Source organism: Chelonia mydas, chromosome 3, assembly GCF_015237465.2.
Source record: "Chelonia mydas isolate rCheMyd1 chromosome 3, rCheMyd1.pri.v2, whole genome shotgun sequence".
In the NCBI taxonomy this organism is placed as follows: domain Eukaryota; kingdom Metazoa; phylum Chordata; order Testudines; family Cheloniidae; genus Chelonia; species Chelonia mydas.
This window is the reverse complement of record NC_057851.1, coordinates 102,711,956-102,734,240: the sequence shown is the minus strand read 5'-3', so window position 1 is coordinate 102,734,240 and position 22,285 is coordinate 102,711,956. Positions and strand designations below refer to the sequence as shown.

At 43.3% G+C, this 22,285-nt stretch overlaps 1 protein-coding gene across 3 annotated transcripts; it reads right to left on the bottom strand.

Annotated features, from left to right (window-relative positions):
- Nucleotides 1–7,629: 7,629 nt before the first annotated feature.
- On the bottom strand, nt 7,630–22,285 carry ABRACL (ABRA C-terminal like). 3 transcript variants are annotated; one of them, XM_043543052.1, is made up of 4 exons: nt 22,129–22,257; nt 18,397–18,499; nt 13,746–13,812; nt 7,630–8,172 (listed from the first exon to the last, which is right to left on the bottom strand). In XM_043543052.1, the coding sequence occupies exons 3-4, from the start codon at nt 13,804–13,806 to the stop codon at nt 7,988–7,990; spliced, it is 246 nt and encodes an 81-aa protein (XP_043398987.1). In that variant the 5' UTR covers nt 13,807–13,812; nt 18,397–18,499; nt 22,129–22,257; the 3' UTR covers nt 7,630–7,987. The 3 variants fall into 3 exon arrangements, with proteins under 3 accessions (XP_043398987.1, XP_027676331.1, XP_007058144.1); XM_027820530.3 differs by lacking the exon at nt 18,397–18,499 and adding an exon at nt 18,031–18,135 and having other exon boundaries at nt 22,129–22,245; XM_007058082.3 differs by lacking the exon at nt 18,397–18,499 and having other exon boundaries at nt 22,129–22,285.

Genomic DNA, 22,285 nt, shown 5'->3' with positions numbered 1-22,285 from the left:
TCAAAAGATGACACCTGACTCTGAGGCTGAGTCCACGTTGAGTTTTCCTTAACATATCTCACCCTTGCACTAGCCTCGTGGAGCTCCACCAATGGTAGCAACAGTGGAGCTTTAGGACAGACAAAACATTGGCATCTTCACCATCCTGACATCTGGTCCTGCTCAGAGCCTGTCTAGACAAGAGGGTAGAAAAATGCTGCATGCACATTAGCTATGCTAAAGTTACCACTGGTAGTAAGCTACTGGCAGGAAAAATTTAGAAAAAGCTCTCTGTAGAGCCCAGGAATTACTTCTTAGCTTGACTGTCACTAGGTATCTCCCTTAAGTCTGGATCAGACTTCTAGCGCTTGGCCATTCCCCTTTCTACCAGTAGCCATTTGCTTCAGTCACAGAAAGAAAAACGTGCATTATCTCTACCAGATGCACCAAAATTTGTCCATTTCTGAATAATTTTCCCCATCCTTTCCCATGATCTGGGTAAAGACTAAGGCTTAATTGAAAGAGTAAACTGGAAAGAAATAATATGGGAAACTGGTGATGACTCCTATATTTAGGTTGCCTAATACTTGCTATCATAAAAGATTCTTGCAAAGTTTTGTATTTAGATTTTACTTATTTATTTTATAGGAATTCCAACACCTCCATTATTTGCAGCAGGTCTTTGAAATTTGGCAGGAGAAAAGCCATGGCAGAAGAGAAGTCCTTTTCTCTGTCCCATGAAATTCCATTCAGATTTGGATGAATTGAAAATTTGGTTTGAAAATTGTCATTTCCCTTCTGCTATTTGTATCAGCAGCAAAATTTTGATAGCCTGCCAAAATAAATGAACATAAACATTCTAAGGCGCTAGACCCTGATCACTGCTAAGGCAGCAGCAGCAGGCACTGTGCAGGGAATCCCAGGATCAGCCAGACTGGAAGGAAGGAAGAGAGAGCTGGCTGGGCATCTTCCCACAACTCCTCACTTTGGATCCAGCACGAAACCCTAGTGGCCCATTCCCCTCCCTCTGGGGGCACTACAGGGAAAGGAGTTTGCTCCCACTTGCCAGGGTTATCTGCATATATCTCACTTAATCATTTCCCTATCATTGTGGGGGTCTCAAGCACTGGTGTATCTCAGTTCCTCCTGTTTTCTGCCTGTGACACACAATAGTCTGGTCCTGTGAGCTGTAATACTTTGGTCTCATTTTGTTTGTTGGGTTGGTATGTAGGTGCTGGGTGAGGTTGATGGCCTGTGCTATACAGGAGGTCAGACCAGATGATCTAGTGCTGAGGTAGGCAACCTATGGCATGTGAGCTGATTTTCAGTGGCACTCACACTGCCCGGGTCCTGGCCATCGGACTGGGGGCTCTGCATTTTAATTTAATTTTAAATTAAGCTTCTTAAACATTTTAAAAGCCTTATTTACTTTACATACAACAATAGTTTAGTTATATATTAAAGACTTATAGAAAGAGACCTTCTAAAAATGTTAAAATGTATTACTGGCACGTGAAACCTTAAATTAGAGTGAACAAATGAAGACTCGGCACACCACTTCTGAAAGGTTTCCGATCCCTGATGTAGTGGTTCTTCTGGCCTTAAATTCTATGATTCTAAATTACATTTATTTCTTCATTTAAAAGGGACATGGTCAGGGTAAAAAATATGTTATCACACTAACTTCCTTACCTACCTTAGTAGTAACACCTTAGGTTAGAATAAATCAACAAGAACAAATACAGTCTAATTTACTTTGCACTATTTATACTGTTTACTTTCAGCCCTTCTTCACTCTGTTTAAAAGAGGTCAGTTTTACTTTCATTTCTAGAGAGTTTTAAGGTCAGTGTCACTCTCTGGATTTCATGCACCAGCACAATTTGGCAATGCTAGGTTGCAAGCACTATAACGGAATGTTTAAATCCAAATTAAAAACCTGCTTTTACTGACTTTTAAAAAATGGAATGAAAGCATATTGGGTGAAACCCTGGCCCCATTGAAATCAGTGATATTATGGTATTGAAATCCTTTTTAACAATTTGTTTTCCTGACCTGCATACCATTATAACTTTAAAACTAAATTTAATCAGTGGTCACAACAAAATCATATACAGACGTTTACTGACTATTGTCTAAACAAAGGTAAAAGAATTTTATTAGGGCACACATCTGTTAATGGAGTCTCAACTGTGTTAAAATACTCTTTTTCATGATGATGCAGTGTATTCTCGCAGTGTTTGACTAATAACCAAACACTGTTTTTCTGCAAACTGTTAAATGTGTTTTATATCTATAACAAAACATTTCTGAGAAGTCCAATTACTGTGGTTTCTGATTATTTATCTAGTTAGTACTGTGCAGTTATAAACAAGTGCTGGCTGGGGTTGTTGAAATGGGTCTATCAATAAACAGCATGGCACTAGCTGGTGGGATTCCGGGGTTCCATTCCCAGCTTTACCATACAGGTTGTACAAGCCCTTTAACATCTGTGTCTCAATTTTCCCATCTCAAATAGGGGAATACTTACCTACCACACAGAGGTTTAGAGACATAATTGTTTTTATAGTGCTTTCTGTCAGTCCAATTATCTATCTTAAGAACACCAAGTACCATAGTAGCTAGGCACTTTGGGTGAGAGCCATGGAGGAACTGAAGCACCTAAGCCCAACTGGCTCCAAATGGCAGGTTCCCGTTCATGGACTGCAAGCAGAGACAGGCACCTCCCTGCAGCCTGGACTTAGGTGCCTACCATCATGAAAGAGATAGTGCTTAGCATATCCCTCTCATCATGACCCATTGGCTAACTTAGGCGGCTTCCTGCCTAGCATGCTACGTTTTGTGGATCACATTCTTAGGTGCCTATCTCTCCCCATTCATTGTATGGGGACCCTAGGCACCTAACTCAGGCTTTGGGGATGGCTGGGGTATTCCTGTGAGTTTCCAGGTGCCTAAAAGTTAGGTGCTGTGACACACCGCATTGCAATACCTACGTCCCTTTGTGGATCCCACCCGTTGGGCCTAATTCTGCGAGGTGTTGAACTCCTAAGAGGCACTGAGTGCCTTCACCTCTCATTACCTTCAAAACATCATCTTTTCAGGCCAAACTAACCTTCCAAGACAAAGTTATAGTGGAGTCTAAAATAAACCTTTGCAAAGGAATCTGTTTGCAGCCTTAGCTATGGAGAGTGGCTGGTGCCACTCCATAATTCAAATGAAAACACTTTTGAATTTATATAGCACCTTTCATCTAAATATTGCAGAAGGCCCAACCATGCAAGAAACTGACTGTGCTCCTCCACCCAACTTGCTTTCAAAAGGCCAGTAAATACTTTCTGTTATATGTGCCTGTTTACATGTGTTCATAACTTACTGAACCTTCTTCCTCTGGGAAGAAGATCTCAAATTAGTTTCACCCTGATGGAAAAAGAAACATGCAGGGTAAAAGGATGCCATCACCTGCCAAAAAATGGTAAATCCCATCCAGAATCTTGAAAAAATATGGTGTGTGTGTATATAAATAAAGATACAGGGGAAGAGTCAGTGCTGTGTTCTCAGGAGGTACAGCACAGAGGCATAAACCGGCATGGGAGGGCAAACATGGCTTTAAGACTCCTTTGTGCCACCAGAATCTGGGCAGCTCTGGGTACCTGCACAGGCCCTTGACCACATGAGATCAGCGCCAGATAGAGCAGGATCATGAACATGAGAGTTCTGTATTGTGAAAATGCTGTACTGGGAAGCATTTAGGTCTAATTTTAAGCCTTTCTCTGAAAGGAAGTTTGATACAGATTTGATCTGACAAGACTTTGTGTGTGCTTGTAGATCAAGCTCTCCTCTCTCCCCAGGTATAAGCCTGATATTTAACCTCTCAGGTGCTTTGGCGAAGATAAGTATAATTTGTGGTGACATCTAGGCTACACTGTGAGAGAATACTCCCTCAGGAAATATACAGAAAGTACCTGCCAGAAGACAAGATTCAGTGGCTTAAATATGCATTATACTGTGTTAGGTGACTAAAATGATACTCAAAGTGGTGAAACTAAACAGAACTGCCACCATTGGGAATAATTCATTAGAACAGTTTTCCAATGGTAGCTTTAAATAACCAGATCTTAAAGTTCATTGGCTTTCTGAAAATGTTGTCTTTGCAATTATTCAAGGCCAAAGCATATCCCGTTTTTAAAACTAATCTTGCAAATATTCACTCTAAGGATCCTTCAAATTCACTGTTGTAATGGTGCTACTTTTTAACTTGCCTTTAGTTTGATTTTAAGGCCATCCCTCCTTAAATAAAAATTCTGGAGACTTCTTGCCTTTGAAATAGAAACCTTCAGAAGATCAAGCCTTGGGAGCAGAGGGGCAATTAGGCCTTGACCAGAATCAGAAATGTTGTGCTTTCAACGTTAGCAGCACGTTTGACCTCTGTAGTGGTGGCACTTCTCATTAATTGTTTTGTCTGCCTCCTTTATGCTAGATGTGATGTCTCTGAACAAACGCCCCAATGGACAGCCTAACATAGGTTTAATGGACAAGTTTCTGACTACAGCTGGACTGGCAATGTCAGGCAGCAGGGGAACCAGAGAGTATTCTTGGCACTCAATGCCTCACCTCAGCATTTGATATTTAGCGTCACAACCTTGTGGTACTTCCCTTGAACAAAAATGTCTTCTTAACTACTATATTTCAAAGGTATTCAGGCCTTAGAAGCATTTTGTCGGGATCATCAAATTCATATTCTTTGACCCCGGCCACCCACATACAAGTGTGTTGCAAATGGCTGTCAGAGTTCTGATGACACATTTTCCATTTCTGGATTGTTCTGTTTCAGCTTACTTTGTTCATTTACTTCTTTCTGTTGCTTGACTGTGACTGAGTGCAAAGTGAATATTGTGATAAAGATCTATTGCAGAACCAACATGTTCCATACTTGCCTTTCCCCCTGCCCAAGAAAGGACATGACACACTATTCTAGACAAGGAAACGTATAGCTTATTTGCAATGTCTTGACACCATGCTTCTTGTAGTGTTATTTTCAGCCATGGAGTTTTCACTTCCCAGGTGAGACTGCAGCACAGGTAGATATACCCATTCTAACTTTACCCATGCTAGCCATTTCTCTGACCTGTTTTCCATCGCTATGTCTGACACTGTTGTAGCCAAATCCACTACCCAGTGCATTCATTCACAGATCTGATGATATTTACTTGTGGCAAGAGAATCCACAGAATCGGTCTCGCAGTTATTAAATATTCTGCCAATGTTTGAACCTTCATTCCATGGATGCAGACGGCTACAGTGGATTCAGTGTAGACTCTACGCAAACATTGGCTGCTGAGATCTTTGGTTATGTTCTGTGGTTTGCACTTAAAGCAATATTTTTGATTATACAGCATTGTCATACCATATATTCTAAGCTTTCAGGAACAGAGAGCTAAAACGAATCCTCACTTCCCCATCAGTAGATACACTACATGCTCACAGTACTGTCTCAACTGATTGTTATAGACTTGCTCTTGATTTCTGGAGTGAAGTTTCTCAGTGCCCTTGTGGTTAACTGGAACTTTCAAGGTTATTTCCATGCTTCCCACAGCATGGTCTTCCCTATCCTGAAAATGAGGCAACCCTGCATAATATCATTTGAACTTTCTAGGACACCCCTGAGATCCACTGGAACAAGTTTTCTTTGTGTATCCACCATGCACAATACTCCCAGAAGCCTTGGATCCTCTTATCAGCATTAGAAAAGGTCGAGCTCCATAATATGTGAAAGTGAAAAGAGCACATATGGTATGTGCAATCTAGCATGTGGAACCATAAAATGAAAACACTGCTTTAATTGTGAATATCTGAGTGAACTTCATTTTGTCCTCTTTGGGAAAGTATGCTCCAAATCTACAGGAAGATATGACATCTATGGAACACAACAAAAAATTTCAGCAATTTCAAAACACTTTGATACTATAAATTGTATTGGTATCACGTGGAATAGAGCCACTGAAGTTTGCATATATTAAGGAGTTAGCAATGGAAATGATACTCATTTAAAGCTTTGTAAAGATTCCCTAATGGCTTGTGAATTTCCTGTGCCTAAAATAAAAGTAGCCTCCCACTCTTCAGGCACTTTGTAACCTGGATCAGTTTTCCTTGTATCTGAGTTACTTACCAATCTTTTACAACTCTCTGAAGATCTGGCTGCAGACAAGGAACAGAGTAGTAGACAGTCTTCTGGACTCCCTGTTGCCTGTCCCCCACACCACCACTCCTAGGTATATTAATCCCTTTAAAAATTATTAGTAAGATGGCTGTCTACCTAATAGAAGCTCTCCTTTTTCTCTCCTGCTTGGTCTAAAGTTTACTTTCAGTTACTGATTTGGGACAGGACAAAGGAATAGGAGAAGCTAGTGACTTCTGTGAAAAAGTGTTAGTCACAGACTCAGACTTGGAGTCCTTTTCGTGGATACTCTAATTTTGAACGAAGTGTTTGGGGAACTCAAGTAGATAAGGCTCTTCATCCATTCCCTCCTAGATCTAAAAGTTAAGGTGGGGATGGATGGAGTGAACCTAATGGAACTAAAGGCTTTCTGTAAACAACACATTCATTGAACAAACTATATTTCTTAACACTTTTCAGACAGACTTAAGAACAGACATACAAATTTCTCTCTTCTCTTGAATTCCACCAGAGAAATCAAGACAAAAGTGCAAGTACCACTAAAGCCAAACCCCAGGAAGCGAGTTTGGAAGTAACTCTGGGCCTGTGAGCCAGATTCATACCTTTGCCAGGACTAACTTGCACAGGGACCTAGGGGAAGCTGAATACCATTCCCCCGTTCTCTGCTGGGGATAAAGATGCAGGCTATGAAAGGTACGTGGGGATACCTTAAATTGTGCTTCCCACTGTCACAACTCTTATGGGGCTAGAAGCAATGGGGAATTGTTGGGCTGTAGGTCCACTTCAGCCGTGCCTCCTCCTACTCAGAGGACGGTAGTGGGTTACAGAGGTGGTGCAGAAGTGGCAGAGTTGGGGAAGGGGTGGATCTGAACTAGGGGGGTTCAGTGTGGTGGGGGAGATGAACTAGTGTGACTGCAACATGGGGTGAATTATTCCTATTGTGTGCTTTGCTGCTGATGGAGTAAGGACCCAGTCCATTCACACAGACCACTCTGAAGCCAGCCTATATACACATCTGACTCTTTAGAACACTTTTATTTCCACTAAAAAAAACAAAACAAAACTAACTTTGCTTTATTTTTACCTTTCTCACCAGCTAAATTTCCTGTTAAATTCATGGTGATCCATGCTGACAAGTTCACTTCTTGTTTTAGTTACACAAAAGGAATCAAATAGCATGAAGATTCCATGAAATTCGTAGACAAGACTGAAGATGAACAAGTTGAACTCCTCTAATGATCAATATTGTTAATCTTTATGATCGGGGAAATCAAGCCCATTTCCTGATTTAAACAAATTCTGCAGTTCGCCTCTCCTGCTCTCGCCTCCTCCCCATGGAATTTGGAAATAAAAGGTGGCATTATAGTGTAAAACTATTTCCATTTCTCTAGCTCACTTTAAGTAACAAGGCTAAATGATTGAACTGAGAGTAATTCTGTTTGCTTTCTACAGATGAAAGGAAACAACAACAATTATATAAATTTAGGCATGTTTTATTTTATACTTTCACAGCAGATTTTGGTTTGTAAACACAGATAAGTTACCAGTTCTGTCTCTTCTTTCATGGTGACAATAACTGAGAGATACATTTAAAAAATGCATTACCTGAGTTAAAAAGAGAGATTTTGCGTCTTTTACCTTACAATCATTTACAGTAATGTTCACAGAAGGAATACAAAAAGAAATATTTTCCAAAATAAGACAGTCTCCTTTTTACTATAAAGTTATAGAAAAATACATCAAAACACGGTAGGATGATTTGCCTTGATCTGAAATGTCTACATATCATTTACCTGAAACAAATTAACTAATGCACAGGAGAAGTGCAAACTGCATTAGTCCTGCAGTAACAAAACATCAACATTGTCATGAACACCTTGTAAAAGTAACTCTCCTGGGTAAGTAACAATCTTCCTTCGTTTTGCAGCCTTAAGAGTGCCCACTAGGGCCTCAAAGAGGTTGGCACATTTTTCATCAGCAAAGAGCACACCAAACTTCACACTCAGCTTTCCATCAGCATCTAAATCAGAGATAGGAGTGTTACAACACATGCAGATTGTCCTTCAGTTGGAGGAATATTTGGAGGTATTGATATGAAATACAGTCAAAACATGACAGGAGACTTGGATTGTATTTCCAGCTCAGTGAATGATCTTTTGTACGACCTTGGCCAAGCCACTTCACCACTCTGATACTTACCTTTCTTTGTAAAGTGGAGATCTATGGATGAAAAGCACTATAAGACATTATTATTGAAGCTGTAGAAATTGATTTGTTTTAAAATAGTTTCTTATGCTGGTTAACATTTAAAGTCCAAATTGAAAAGTTAATGTGTCCCTCTTTGCCTCACAAAAATAGCTCTCTTGAAGTGGTACGAATTAATTTCAAAACAATCACTCAGTCTACCTTCTCTCTAACAAGCAGATAATGTTATGTAATAAACAAAATTTAATTAACAGGTTTTTTTATTAAAATAAATAGAAATAAACAGAGTTACACTTTCATAAAGCTGGAATAACAAATTATTAAACCAGATCCTAGTTCAGAGGTGGGCAAACTTTTTGGACCGAGGGCCACATCGGGGTTGCCAAACTGTATGAAGGGCCAGGTAGGGAAGGCTGTGACTCCCCAAACAGCCTGGCTCCCCTGCCCCCTCCCATTTCCTGCCCCCTGACTGCCCCCCTCAGAATCCCCAACCCATGCAACTCCCCCTGCTCCTTGTCCCCGACCTCTCCCTCCCGGGACTCCCCTCCCTAACCAACCCCCCAACCCCCGCTCCTTGTCCCCTGACCACCCCCTCCCAGGACCCCACCCCCCATCCAACCCCCCCTTCTCCCTGTCCCCGACTGGCCCACAGGACCTCCTGCCCCTTATCCAACCCCCCCCCCCATCCCCTTACTGGCCGGAGCCAGCCACGCTGCCCAGCAGGAGCTCACAGCCACGCCGCCCAGAGTGCTGGCGGCGTAGCTACGGGGGAATAGGGGGACAGCAGGGGAGGGGCCAGGGACTAGCCTTCCCGGTCGCGAGCTCAAGGGCTGGACAGGACGGTCCCGCGGGCCGGATGTGGCCCGTAGTTTGCCCACCTCTGTCCTAGTTGCACACATTTCTTATTTTATCATTATAGACACTTTTTTTAAAAGGTAGAGCTCTAAGAATGTTAAATGTGATGTATTGCAGTGAAAAGAATAGTCTTTGTTCTAAGCAAGTTCATGGAATTTGGAAATGATTTTCAAAGACGTTGAACAACCACCTACAATAGCACTCTTCCCTTGCACCACAGAATCATAGGACTGGAAGGAACCTTGGGAGGTCATCTAGTCTAGTCCCCTGCATTCGTGGCAGGACTAAGTATTATCTAGACCAGTGGTTCTCAATCAGGAGTCCGGGGCCCCCTGGGGGGCCATGGGCAGGTTTCAGGGGAGCTGCCAAGCAGGGCCAGTGTTAGACTCATTGGGGCCCAGGGCAGAAAGCCAAAGCCCCACCAAATGGGGCTGAAGTCCAGGGCTGAGCCCCGCCACATAAGAACATAAGAATGGCCATAATGGGTCAGACCAAAAGTCCATCCAGCCCAGTATCCTGTCTACCGACAGTGGCCAATGCCAGGTGCCCCAGAGGGAGTGAACCTAACAGGCAATGATCAAGTGATCTCTCTCCTGCCATCCATTTCCACCCTCTGAAAAACAGAGGCTAGGGACACCATTCCTTACCCATCCTGGCTAATAGCCATTAATGGACTTAACCTCCATGAATTTATCCAGTTCTCTTTTAAACCCTGGTATAGTCCTAGCCTTCACAACCTCCTCAGGCAAGGAGTTCCACAGGTTGACTGTGCACTGTGTGAAGAAGAACTTCCTTTTATTTGTTTTAAACCTGCTACCCATTAATTTCATTTGGTGGCCCCTAGTTCTTATATTATGGGAACAAGTAAATAACTTTTCCTTTTTCACCTTCTCCACACCACTCATGATTTTATACACCTCTATCATATCCCCCCTTCGTCTCCTTTTTTCCAAGCTGAAAAGTCCTAGCCTCTTTAATCTCTCCTCATATGGGACCCGTTCCAAACCTCGAATCATTTTAGTTGCTCTTCTCTGAACCTTTTCTAATGCCAGTATATCTTTTTTGAGATAAGGAGACCACATCTGTACGCAGTATTCAAGATGTGGGCATACCATGGATTTATATAAGGGCAATAAGATAGTCTCCGTCTTATTCTCTATCCCTTTTTTAATGATTTCTAACATCCTGTTCGCTTTTTTGACTGCTGCTGCACACTGCGTGGACGTCTTCAGAGAACTATCCATGATGACTCCAAGATCTCTTTCCTGATTAGTTGTAGCTAAATTAGCCCCCATCATATTGTATGTATAGTTGGGGTTATTTTTTCCAATGTGCATTACTTTACATTTATCCACGTTAAATTTCATTTGCCATTTTGTTACCCAATCACTTAGTTTTGTGAGATCTTTTTGAAGTTCTTCACAGTCTGCTTTGGTCTTAACTATCTTGAGCAGTTTAGTATCATCTGCAAACTTTGTTACCTCACTGTTTACCCCTTTCTCCAGATCATTTATGAATAAGTTGAATAGGACTGGTCCTAGAACTGACCCTTGGGGAACACCACTAGTTACCCCTCTCCATTCTGAAAATTTACCATTTATTCCTACCCTTTGTTCCCTGTCTTTTAACCAGTTCTCAATCCATGAAAGGATCTTCCCTCTTATTCCATGACAACTTAATTTATGTAAGAGCCTTTGATGAGGGACCTTGTCAAAGGCTTTCTGGAAATCTAAATATACTATGGCCACTGGATCCCCCTTGTCTACATGTTTGTTGGCCCCTTCAAAGAACTCTAATAAATTAGTGAGACATGATTTCCCTTTACAGAAACCATGTTGCCTTTTGCCCAACAATCTAGGTGTCTGACAATTTTATTCTTTACTATTGTTTCAACTAATTTGCCCGGTATGGACATTAGGCTTACCAGTCTGTAACTGCCGGGATCACCTCTGAGCCCTTTTAAAATATTGGCTTTACATTAGCTATCTTCCAGTCATTGGGTACAGAAGGTGGTACATTGGGTACAGTCATTGGGTACAGGTTACAAACCATAGTTAATAGTTCTGCAATTTCACATTTGAGTTCCTTCAGAACTCTTGAGTGAATGCCATCTGGTCCCGCTGACTTGTTACTGTTAAGTTTCTCCATTAATTCCGAAACCTCCTATAGTGACACTTCAATCTGTGACAATTCCTCAGATTTGTTACCTACAAAGGACGGCTCAGGTTTGGGAATCTCCCTAACATACTCAGCCGTGAAGACTGAAGCAAAGAATTCATTTAGTTTCTCCGCAATGATTTTATTGTCTTTAAGTGCTCCTTTTGTATCTCGATTGTCCAGGGGTCGCACTGGTTGTTTAGCAGGCTTCCTGCTTCTGATGTACTTAAAAACATTTTGTTATTACCTTTTGAGCTTTTGGCTAGCTGTTCTTCAAACTCTTTTTGGCTTTTCTAATTACATTTTTACACTTAATTTGGCAGTGTTTATGCTCCTTTCTATTTATCTCACTAGAATCTGACTTCCACTTTTTAAAAGATGCCTTTTTATCTCTCACTGCCAAACTTAGCTTCACAGGGGCCCCTGTGGCATGGGGCCCCCCACAATTGTCCTGTTTGCTACCCACTAATACTGGCCCTGGCTTTTATATGCAGAAAATCAGTTGTTGTGGCACAGGTGGGCCGTGGAGTTTTTATAGCATGTTGGTGGGGGCCTCAGAAAGAAAAAGGTTGAGAACCCCTAATCTAGACCACCCCTGACAGGTGTTTGTCCAACCTGCTCTTAAAAATCCCCAATGATGGAGATTCCACCACCTCCCCTAGGCAATTTATTCCAGTGCTTAACCACCCTGACATTCAGGAAGTTTTTCCTAATGTCCAACCTAAACCACCGTTGTTGCAATTTAAGACCATTGCTGCCTGTCCTATCCTCAGAGGTTAACAAGAACAATTTTTCTCCCTTCTCCTTGTGACAACCTTCTATGTACTTGAAAACTGTTATTATGTCCCCTCTCAGTCTTCTCTTCTCCAGACTAAACAAACCCAATTTTTTCCAATCTTCCCTCATAAGTCATGTTTTCTAGACCTTTATTCATTTTTGTTGCTCGTCTCTGGATTTTCTCCAGTTTGTCCACATCTCTCCTGAAATGTGGTGCCCAGACCTGGACACAGTCAGGGGTGAAAGTAAGGGGGTACGGGCCGGCACAGCGTACTGGTAAAAGGTAGCCGCCAGTACCGGCCCGTACCGCTGACTTTAAAGCGCTAGAGCAGCAGCACTTTAAGAACTCTGCTTAAGGTGATGCCGCAGCAACGCTTTAACGTTGCTGCCCCTTTTGCATCCCCGATCGGCAGTTCTGCCAGGTCCCTACCAGCAGGGCCGCCAACTGAGGGGGGGGGCCGCAAAAGGGGCAGCGACGACCCGGCAGGGCCGCCAATGGGGGGGCACAAAAAGGGCAGTGATGTTAAAAAAGGGCCGCTGACAGTGGGGGAGCAGGGGGACAAAAGAAGTAGCTGCTCCAGGGCTGCGATTTGAAAGGGCTCGGAGCCCCGGGCCCTTTAAATCGCCACTGGAGCCCTGGGCGGCGCGGGCCAGGGAGCGCAGATGGAAGGGCTGGGGGAGGCTGACCCCCAGCCCTGCCCCTTCTGCCCGAGGCCATGCCCCTTCTGGGGGGAGGGAGGAGGCAGAGCAGCCCCATACTGGTAAGAGCTGCATTTTACTTTCACCCCTGGACACAGTACTCCAGTTGAAGCCTAATCAGCGTGGAATAGAGCGGAAGAATTACTTCATGTGTCTTGCTTAAAACACTCCTGCTAACACATCCCAGAATGATGTTTGCTTTTTTTGCAAGTGTTTCACTGTTGGCTCATATTTAGCTTGGGATCTATTATGACCTGCAGATCCCTTTCCGCAGTACTCCTTCCTAGGCAGTCATTTCCTGTTTTGTATGTGTGCAACTGATTGTTCCTTCCTAAGTGGTGTACTTTGCATTTGTCCGTATTGAATTTCATCCTATTTACTTCAGACCATTTCTCCAGTTTGTCAAGATCATATTGAATTTTAATCCTATCCTCCAAAGCACTTGCAACCCCTCTCATCTTGGTATTGTCTGCAAACTTTATAAGTGTCCTCTCTATGCCATTATCATGCTGAATCATTACTTCAGTATTGACTTCAAAGGGAAGAGTGCTACTTCCAGTAATACCTGAGCTGAAACTGGAAGACTCCCACCCAGCTAATGACCAAGGGTAAAATCCTGGCCCCACTGAAGTCAATGGGAGTTTTGCCATTGATTTTAATGGAGCCAGGATTTCATTCCAAGGCCCCCAACCTGCATTGACTTATGCATGTACTTAACTTCATGCATAAGAGTAGTCCCTGTTATACAATGTGGGTAGTGCCACTGAAGTCAAAGTTAAACATATATGTAAGTCTTTGTAGAACTGGGGCCCAAGCCTTATTGGTTGATGAGTGATGTCAAGTTCACAAGTTGACATAGTAAGGCAGGACCTGTGTGATCAGTGAGATTACAGTACTTACTTTTGGTCCCCAGCCGCCGAATCTCCTCAACTAAGAGGTTAATTTCATGTTCCACATTCATTGTTGTCTACAAATAGAGTAAATGTATATTTAGATAGATATAAGGTATTAAGACCAATCCCTGCAATTTCTTTTAACTCATCTGATCTGATCCTTGTTTATATATCTCCAGTGTTGTCATCTCTCATACTTTTATCATGACTCTGACAATATTGATGTTTCACTCAAAGCCTCAGATTTTGGAGACGTGATTATGTGACAAGCAGGTTTCAATTTTTAAAAGGTAAGTTTCTAGTCCTCATGGTTTCAGAGGAAAGCTTGAAAATGTGACACAAATGCACTCTGTAGGCTAGAAGCAAATAAAAAAGAATACAAATGTATTAATTTTTTAAAATCTCATTATATTTAGGGAGTGAGTCCTGATTTTTGAACATCTGGGCTTGACAATACTATATATCTTTGTAAGCTGGTGACTATTTCACCAGCCCAGGAAAGAGCCAGTGCCACACCTGAGTCCATTTCAGGCCCTTGCCTCCAGGCACAATTTATTATTCAAACACCAACCACAAAACAAAGCAATTCATCTGACCAACTTCAGTCCCCAGAAGCTTTGCTGTTGCCTGTCCCAGCAGCCCTTGAAAGAGGACACATCCTTTCCTTAAATCCCCTGCTAGATCATGTGACAGGCAGGTAGCCCTTAAAACTTTCCTGACTGTTTTTCCCTGTCAGTCTTCCCTGCCTCCTGCCAACCATTCATCTTTCTGCCTGCAATATGGCATCAGTGGGAGTCTCAGCACCTTACTTTGGGCCCACAGTCATGCATTTGTAACCTCTAAGCAGGTATTAGCATGGCATTCTAAAGTGAAATGCATGGCAAAGACTAATAGCTGTGTCTAAAAGGGGTTCTCCCCCTAAAATTTCCCAAGATTACTATAGCTAGTGCAGCTCCACCAGTGGGAGCAACCTTGGGAGCACTCTAGAAAAGGCTCTGGGCAGCCACCAGCACCAGTTTTCAGCACCACAGGCCAGATCCTCAAATGGTATAAATTATTGTTGTTCCATTGAAGTCAATGGAGCTAAGCCAATTTACTTTAGTTGAGGATCTACCCCAAACTAACCTAATCCTGCTCAGAGCAGGTTTACACAACACAAAAGGGGTTAAAAGGCCAGTGATCACTGATACTTTATTTACACTGGTACTCCCACCTTACTATTGCCAGTGAACTGAACTGGTTTTAGCAGTGCTGGGAAATTTTAGACAAATGCCCTGTCACAATGATGCCAATATTTACTTTCATTCACCATGATCCCAAAGAACTATTAAAAGACAAAATTTGCCCCGAATATGTTTTGTAAGACTCTCTTGGCCCACTAAATGCAACTTCCTTTGCCGTGAAATATGGCAACAGTCAATGCTATACAATAGTTTAGGGCAGGAAGTGAAGGAGAACTTATTTGGTAAAAAGACTGTAATTACCCAAATTGTTATTTGGCCAAAATACCAGGGTTAATAACCCTGTGCTTTTGAAAAATGTCATGGGATTTATAATGTGCACAAGTTTTCAGGGTCTCTTGCGCCTCATTTAAAAGGCAGTGGCATTACGACCTTGCACCATGCTGATACATTACTTGATGCTGATGCAGAGAGCAGAGGACCACTTACTAAATCGACATCATTTCTTGGGGCACCTAGCATTTTCTAGAGGGTTCCCACTGACAAATTAAGCAGGTTTGACCCTGCTTAGTTTGTAAGAGTTGAAAAGATCACAGTGCAGTGTAGTATGATGTACATCAACAAGCAAGTACAAAGAAACCTGACTGGGCAAGTGCGATAAGGGTTATTTTGAGATGCAAACTGCACATCTCACTAGAATGTGATGCCTTGAATGGGTCCACTGGACATGGCCCGGTCCTGGAAGATAGACGGGGACCATTGACTCTCTGCCAAGAATGGCATGGAAGTACTTTATATTCTGAAACCCCAGAACTTATATGGGAAATGCTTAACCCTTTTGACTGGGTTTTATCAAATAGAGGGCAGTGATGGTCAGAATAGGTTTTATTATTTTATTGTTTAACAGATTTGTTCCATGTGTTTATTAAGAGTGAGATCAGCTCTCTTTTGACCTGACAATAGTAAGTTTTTACTACAGTACTTTTAAACTCCTGTTAGCCCAGCAAAGCAAATTCCACTATGGAAGCATGGGCTGGGTTCTTCTCTCTCTCTCTCATGCACCAAAAGAATCTTTAACTTAGTCCCACTTTCAGATCTTTTATTACACATGCAAGAGCAAGGGACAAAATGTGACTTTCTGATCCCAGATTCAGTTTGCAAACTTGGCATCTAGAAAAAATAATCTTTGTTCATGTAAAGTGAGCAAGTCTAGCATGGAGTCATTGAGACAATAAACATGGGAGGCACCCATTATGCTAGTTTTTCAGTGTTATATAACTCCTTCCTCTTGCGTTAAAAGTTTACTAGAAAAGCCAGCTCCACCAACTTTGTGGCTTTATAGGAAAATAGGCTGCTCACATGTGCATGGGTTTAGGGGATTTGGCACACACAACCTCATCCAACCTACATTTCCTCCCTAAAGCATGATAATATGATTGATCATGAATATGCAAGTGGATATTAGCAAGTGCTGAACAATATTCCAACAGCAGATGCTGCAGTGCTGCCACCTCTTCAAAACGTGTTTAAAATTAAATGGCAACATCATATCAAAGTTCTAATTATATTAGGTGATGGAGCAAATGAATTCTTCAAACTTGAAGTTCCATTTTTTTTTAATTTAAAGTGATGGCAAAGTGCTTTGCATTGTACAAGACACAGAAGACAACATACCCCAAGTCCCTAGGAGCTTACAGTCTAAGAGCTGATCCTTCAAACACTACCAAGTGTAGTGCTTGCTACTGTAAGTAGTATCATTGACTTATATTTGAAAATGACTGTTTAAAATTAATTTAGAATCCCCCACCACCACCATCAGTTTAGGAAAGAACATCTTGGAGCCTAAGTCTGAACTACTTCTTTATGCAAAATTCCCATGAAAAGTCAAAGGAGATTGTATAAGGCATGCTTAACTGGAAGAATCGACACAAAGATATCATTTTAAGCAATACTATCCTGGTCTACAATGGGGGAGGGCAGAGGGGTGATGTCGATCTAAGTTACGCAACTTCAGCTACATGAATAACGTAGCTAAAGTTGACATACTTAGATCAACTTACCGTGGTGTCTTCACCGCAGTGAGTCGACTGCTGCCGCTCCCCCGTCAACTCTGCCTGCGCCTCTCGCGGTGGTGGAGTACAGGAGTCGACAGGAGAGCGCTCGGGGGTTGATTTATCGCCATAGATAGATAGATGCCATAAATCGACCCCCACTGGTTCGATCACTGCCTGCCAATCCGGTGGGTAGCGTAGACATACCCTTAGATATTATTCACTTTACTTTGGAATAAATCCTTCATGCCAAATGTCAAAGCGAATGTCAACTCTAACATTCATTATACTAGTGCTGTTTGTGGCATCCAACATGATTTTCACCAGGTATTAGGAAAACTAAATTTCACTTTTCATCCTGGAAATTTGCCTGGCAGAAGAGTGTAATATTATTTTGCCTGCATACCTGGAAATATGTTGTCAGTGCCTCTCTGTGCCTCAGTTTTCCCATCTGTAAAATGGGGATAATGATACTTACCTCCTTGTATAGTTCTTTGAGATCTACTGATGAAAAACACTGTAGAAAAACTAGGTTTTATTATTGTAATCATTTGTACATCATTTTTATCGCCAAAAATATGTCTAAAGTATCTGATGTTACAGCTACTCAGTGTAATGCTATGCTAGATTAAAAGCCTGAACCTGTTCCCACTGAAGTGGGAATTTCCACTAAACTTTCCATTAACTTTAGCAGAATCAGGATTGGACCTACATGGTCAAACTTTATGATGTTTGTATTGTACTGAGATATGCTGATGTAAGGTTTATGACTACTGCTTATCTAGTCCTAAAACTATTACAATTCAATGGCAAAAATGTATGTTAATTCAAAGTTAAGGTTGCTCAGTGGTAGGTCATCCCCTGGCAGAACGCTCAATTGAGCAAACTCAAATTTCTGAAAACTAGGAAATGCACATTAAGGTTGCCAAGGCAACCTTAACCTCTTTCCACACTGCCCCGATATGCCCCGTTAACACCCATACATTTACTCTGCTAACCCCATAGTTGCTGAAATGTTTGCGTTTTGCTTAACTCAACATTGTGCAAGAGGACAACTTACCACCAACTGAAGGACAGCTGTGTTACAGTGGAATGGTGTTCCTGGTCGTGTTTCAGATGGTGGAGTTTGTGGTAGGACACATGAGAGAAATCACAGGCGGGATTTCTGTTCCAAAATACTGACAGTTTTAGGTTTGTGAGAAAGATCCTCTGAACCTTTTCCAACAGATGTACCCCAGATGTGTCAGAACTTGTATTTTTCATTGCTATACCATACACCTTTTCTGGTCAGCCACAAACCCTCCCATTTCCTATTTAATGTTCTTTCAACACATCTTCCATATTGTTGCTGTAGCAATTTTTTCAGAGAAAATTATTACAGCTCCTGGACAGAACTCTTTGATGCAGTCCAAATCTGCTCACTTACATTTTATGAGGCGTGCACCAGGAATAAGGCCCAGATCATTTCCACCAGAGTGAACCATCATAATGTCTGGTAGATCACCACCTCTTACGTCACTGGTTAGATGCTGCACAGTGAGCAAAAGATGATGCCAGTTCAGGACACCTCTCTCCATCTAATCTACCTGTAATCAGCAATCTTCATGTCTTGATGTACTCCTTGCTCTCCCACAAACTTTTGCCACCTCATGATCCACCCAGAATCCACATATTGGCAAGCCTGGCAGCACACATGTTTCTATAAATTCTTTTCCCTCAGTAGTCAAGGTACTTGTGGTGTCAGTTCCAAACCTCCACACTATGTATCTTTGAAAATACCATATTAATTTGCCCCAAGATCAGGAAGTAGCCACTTTCCCTTGGGGAGTGTCTGTGTGGGGATGGGTAAGTAAAACAGATTTTCTCAAACAACCAATCCAAAGCTTGTCTACCACCCATCCTCATTTCCTGTCCCCTCCAGAGCCACAACCCCTCTCCCTGTGGCTAATCCGTCATCCCCTCATAGCCCCCCACAAAGTAGTCTAGCTCTTCCCCACCTGATATAATAAAATTTCTGGTTACTCTGGCTACTGCCTATTCTGCTGTGTTCACAGTAAACTTCCCCATAAAATAAAAGCACATTATAAGAAAGACAACTTGTAGCAAGCAACATGAAGTATTACATCTGATGGTATACATGAGGTGCATACACATAGAAAGGATCAGATATTGCCCTGGGTAAAACTCGACAGACTGAAACCATTTTGACCCACATCACATCAATAATTTGACCTCTAGCTCTAAGCAAAGAGACCCCACCTAGAAACTTTTTGAAAAATGGCTATTTTTTCAGGCCTTATATCTTTGCAACCCATAGCTCAAATGACCCCTACCCTGCACCCTGCTGAGGCACCAAATTTCAAAGAAATACAGCTAAGCCTGCCACTTTTTAGAGGACTTAGAAAGATCACCTGTTAAACTGAAGTCATGATGCAACCTCAATTAGAGTGGCACTACCGCAGCACTATAATAATGAGAAGTCCCTGCCCCAAAGAGCTTATAGTCAAATGGAATTGGTGGATGTGTGAAGGGTTTGTACATGGGTTGAGGTGCACAGGTCTAACTGTGGGGAGCAGGGGGGGTTGGGATGCATTGGCAGAACTGTGGAGTGCAAGAAGTTTGGGGTGCACTGGTAGAGCTGTGGGGTGCAGGAAGTTTGGGGTGCATTGGCAGGGGTGCAGGAAGTTTGGGGTGCATTGGCAGGGCTATGGGGTGCAGGGATGGGGTGCACAGGCACAGCTGGGGGGGCAAGGACTCCCTCACCTCTCTTCCCTCCTCTACCATGCATCCCCCTAAGCCCACTCCTTTTGCTGCAGCCCCAAACAACTCTCCCCATGTTTTTCCAATCCTCCATCCCCTAATACCACTCCCCTCTCCTCTACTTTTCCCCCCAAAATACTTTTATTATATTCCCTCCACCCTCAAATAAAATTGCCACCCATGACTGACAAATTGCAGCAAACTCCGGCCACTCAGTGCAAAACTCCTTTTGTCTTAGGTAGGGGCTTGTCATTAATTTATGCCTAGTTATATTAATTGAAGGCTGAGTTCACCACTATCAATCTCAATGAGGCATGTCATTCATCCAGTCTTTAGTAGCTCTCAGTTTAACAGTACAAGGCAGCAGAGGGAAACTGGGCTTTTGAGGGGGTATACAGAGGACTGTAACTAAGGAACCCCTCAGTCAAATGACCCCAAATTTGCATCACTAATGCTACCCAGCGCCCCCCTGAGGCACACCAAGTTTCCAAGCAAGCTGATTAACCAATCGGATTTTAGAGCATTACTAAGTGTTGAGCTTTAAAGCATATAAAACAACAGGAATGGAAATTGGTCGAGTAATTTTTCTTATTGGTGTAGGCCTACTGTAAAAAATGTACATGAAATAACATTCTCAATTTAGGTCCCCCAAAGATTTAGTGGGTGCCGTGCACTACCTTGGGTAAAACTTGACAGACTGAGACCATCTTGACCCACATCACATCGGCACTTTGATCCCTAGCACCGTGCAAAAGACCAAACAAAAAACCCAAACACACCACCTGGAAACTTTTTGAAACATTGCTATTTATTTCAAGACTTATATCTTTGGAACACCATGCTCAAATGACCCTAAATTTGGATCAGTAGCCCTACCCTGCACCTTCTTGAGACACACCAAATTTCAAAGGAATCTGACTCAGCATGTCAATTATAGAGGACTTAGAAAGATCCATTTTTAAACAGAAATCATGATGCAACCTTAACTATACTGGCACTGCAGCACCATGATAATGCCCAAGTCCCAGTGCTGCTTGAAGATCTGCTAGCATGAACCGTATTTCCTCATTGAAACCTGCTGAAGTCAATAGAAGTCATGAGTGCAGGGACCTTGCTAAAAGATTCTGTTACAGGATCAGAGTGGAAGATGTCCATTTCAAGACACCATCCCTCTGAGCAAAAATTTTAACATAACAATTAAAAAGAAGGCATACCGAGTGAGAATGCAGTAAAAAGACTTCTTTTTCTGACCAACCTGTCTGCTGCCCTTTAAACTCAAGGCTGTGAGATCTGACAACTCGCATGAAGCGGAGATTTCTTTTGAGTGATGTTGTAAATGGTTTATTGAAACACAAGCAGAAAAGCTCTTCTCCCAAAGGAGCTGCTTCAAAAACTGCTAGAAACTCTCTCCAAATGAGTAAGACTTGGCAGGGAACTCTCTGATGGTCTTGCAAATTTGTCAATTTAGTTTTAAACAAACCTGCCTTTGGTCCCTGTTTGTGTTTAAAGGGCCGTAAGCACATTCCTTTGTGTTAGCTTAGTGCTCAGTAAATAATAGGTCTGCAATTGGAGAATGAGTAACTTCCTTCCGGATATATACCACACACCCTATTTGGTCATGGTGCCTCGCTTGGAGTAGCATAGGGCTCATCGAGCATGGGCTCTAATCACACTTCATCCCGTGCGCTTTGCCTTCCTGCTGCCTCCAGATCCCGCTCTGTCCTCCTGTGCATAATTACCAACAACCCGCGTTGGTCTCCCGCCGAGCAAGGCTGCACGTATCAGAAAGGCGATACTGCAGCCTGTGGGAGGCCCGTGGGTGCGGGGCGTGGAGAGTGTGAACTGCTGGGGCCGTGGCAAGCCACTGCAGCAGCAGCAGCGCCCCGAAGTGCAGACCCCGAGGGAGGAACTCCCCACCCGGCGCAGGGGACGTGCCGCACATTCCTTTGCCCCCTTCTGGACAGAGCCTCATGGCCTCGGAGCCCCGACGCTGCGGACTGGGTCTGCCCTACACTGCCCCGCTGCTCCATCCACGGCGCGGCGGAGGATTGTGGCCTCCCCGGAGCTGGGACGCAGCGTGCGGCAGGCACAGCAGGGGGTTCCCACCCCAGGCACGTGCAGTGCGGTGTCGCATAGGTCCCGGTGCGGAAGCGCTGCCCGCAGGGTGCAGCCAGCAGCCCCTTTCCCTGCCGCGGGCTCCCCCGGTCCAACCCCGGGAACAGAGACATCCGCCCCCTCCGCCCCTGCCCCGCGAGCGGGCTCCCCGGCTGCAGCTCTGCAGTCATTCCGCGGCCCGTGCGGGGAAGGCTCGGTGTTCAAAGGCCAGCCCCCTTCCCCTCCTCCCCGGGCACGGTGCCCCCCGCGGCTTGGGGAGCCAGCCGGGGCAGGTTCCACTCACCCGCTTATCTGCCCGCCCGGCGGCTTTTCTTGCCGTAATCAGAAGGGAGCCCCCGTGGAGCGGCCAGAGGTGCCGAGCGCAGGAGGAGGAAGTGGTGGTGGGAGGCAGAGAGAGCTGCAACAAGTATATTTCAAATGCAGGGAGAAAGTGCCGCCCA

Coding starts and splice junctions, on each gene's coding strand:
- ABRACL (XM_007058082.3), bottom strand. CDS start 13,806: ATGAATGTGGAACATGAAATTAACCTCTTAGTTGAGGAGATTCGGCGG. Junction 8,173..13,745: donor TCGGCGGCTGGGGACCAAAA/GTAAGTACTGTA, acceptor TCTCTGATTTAG/ATGCTGATGGAAAGCTGAGT.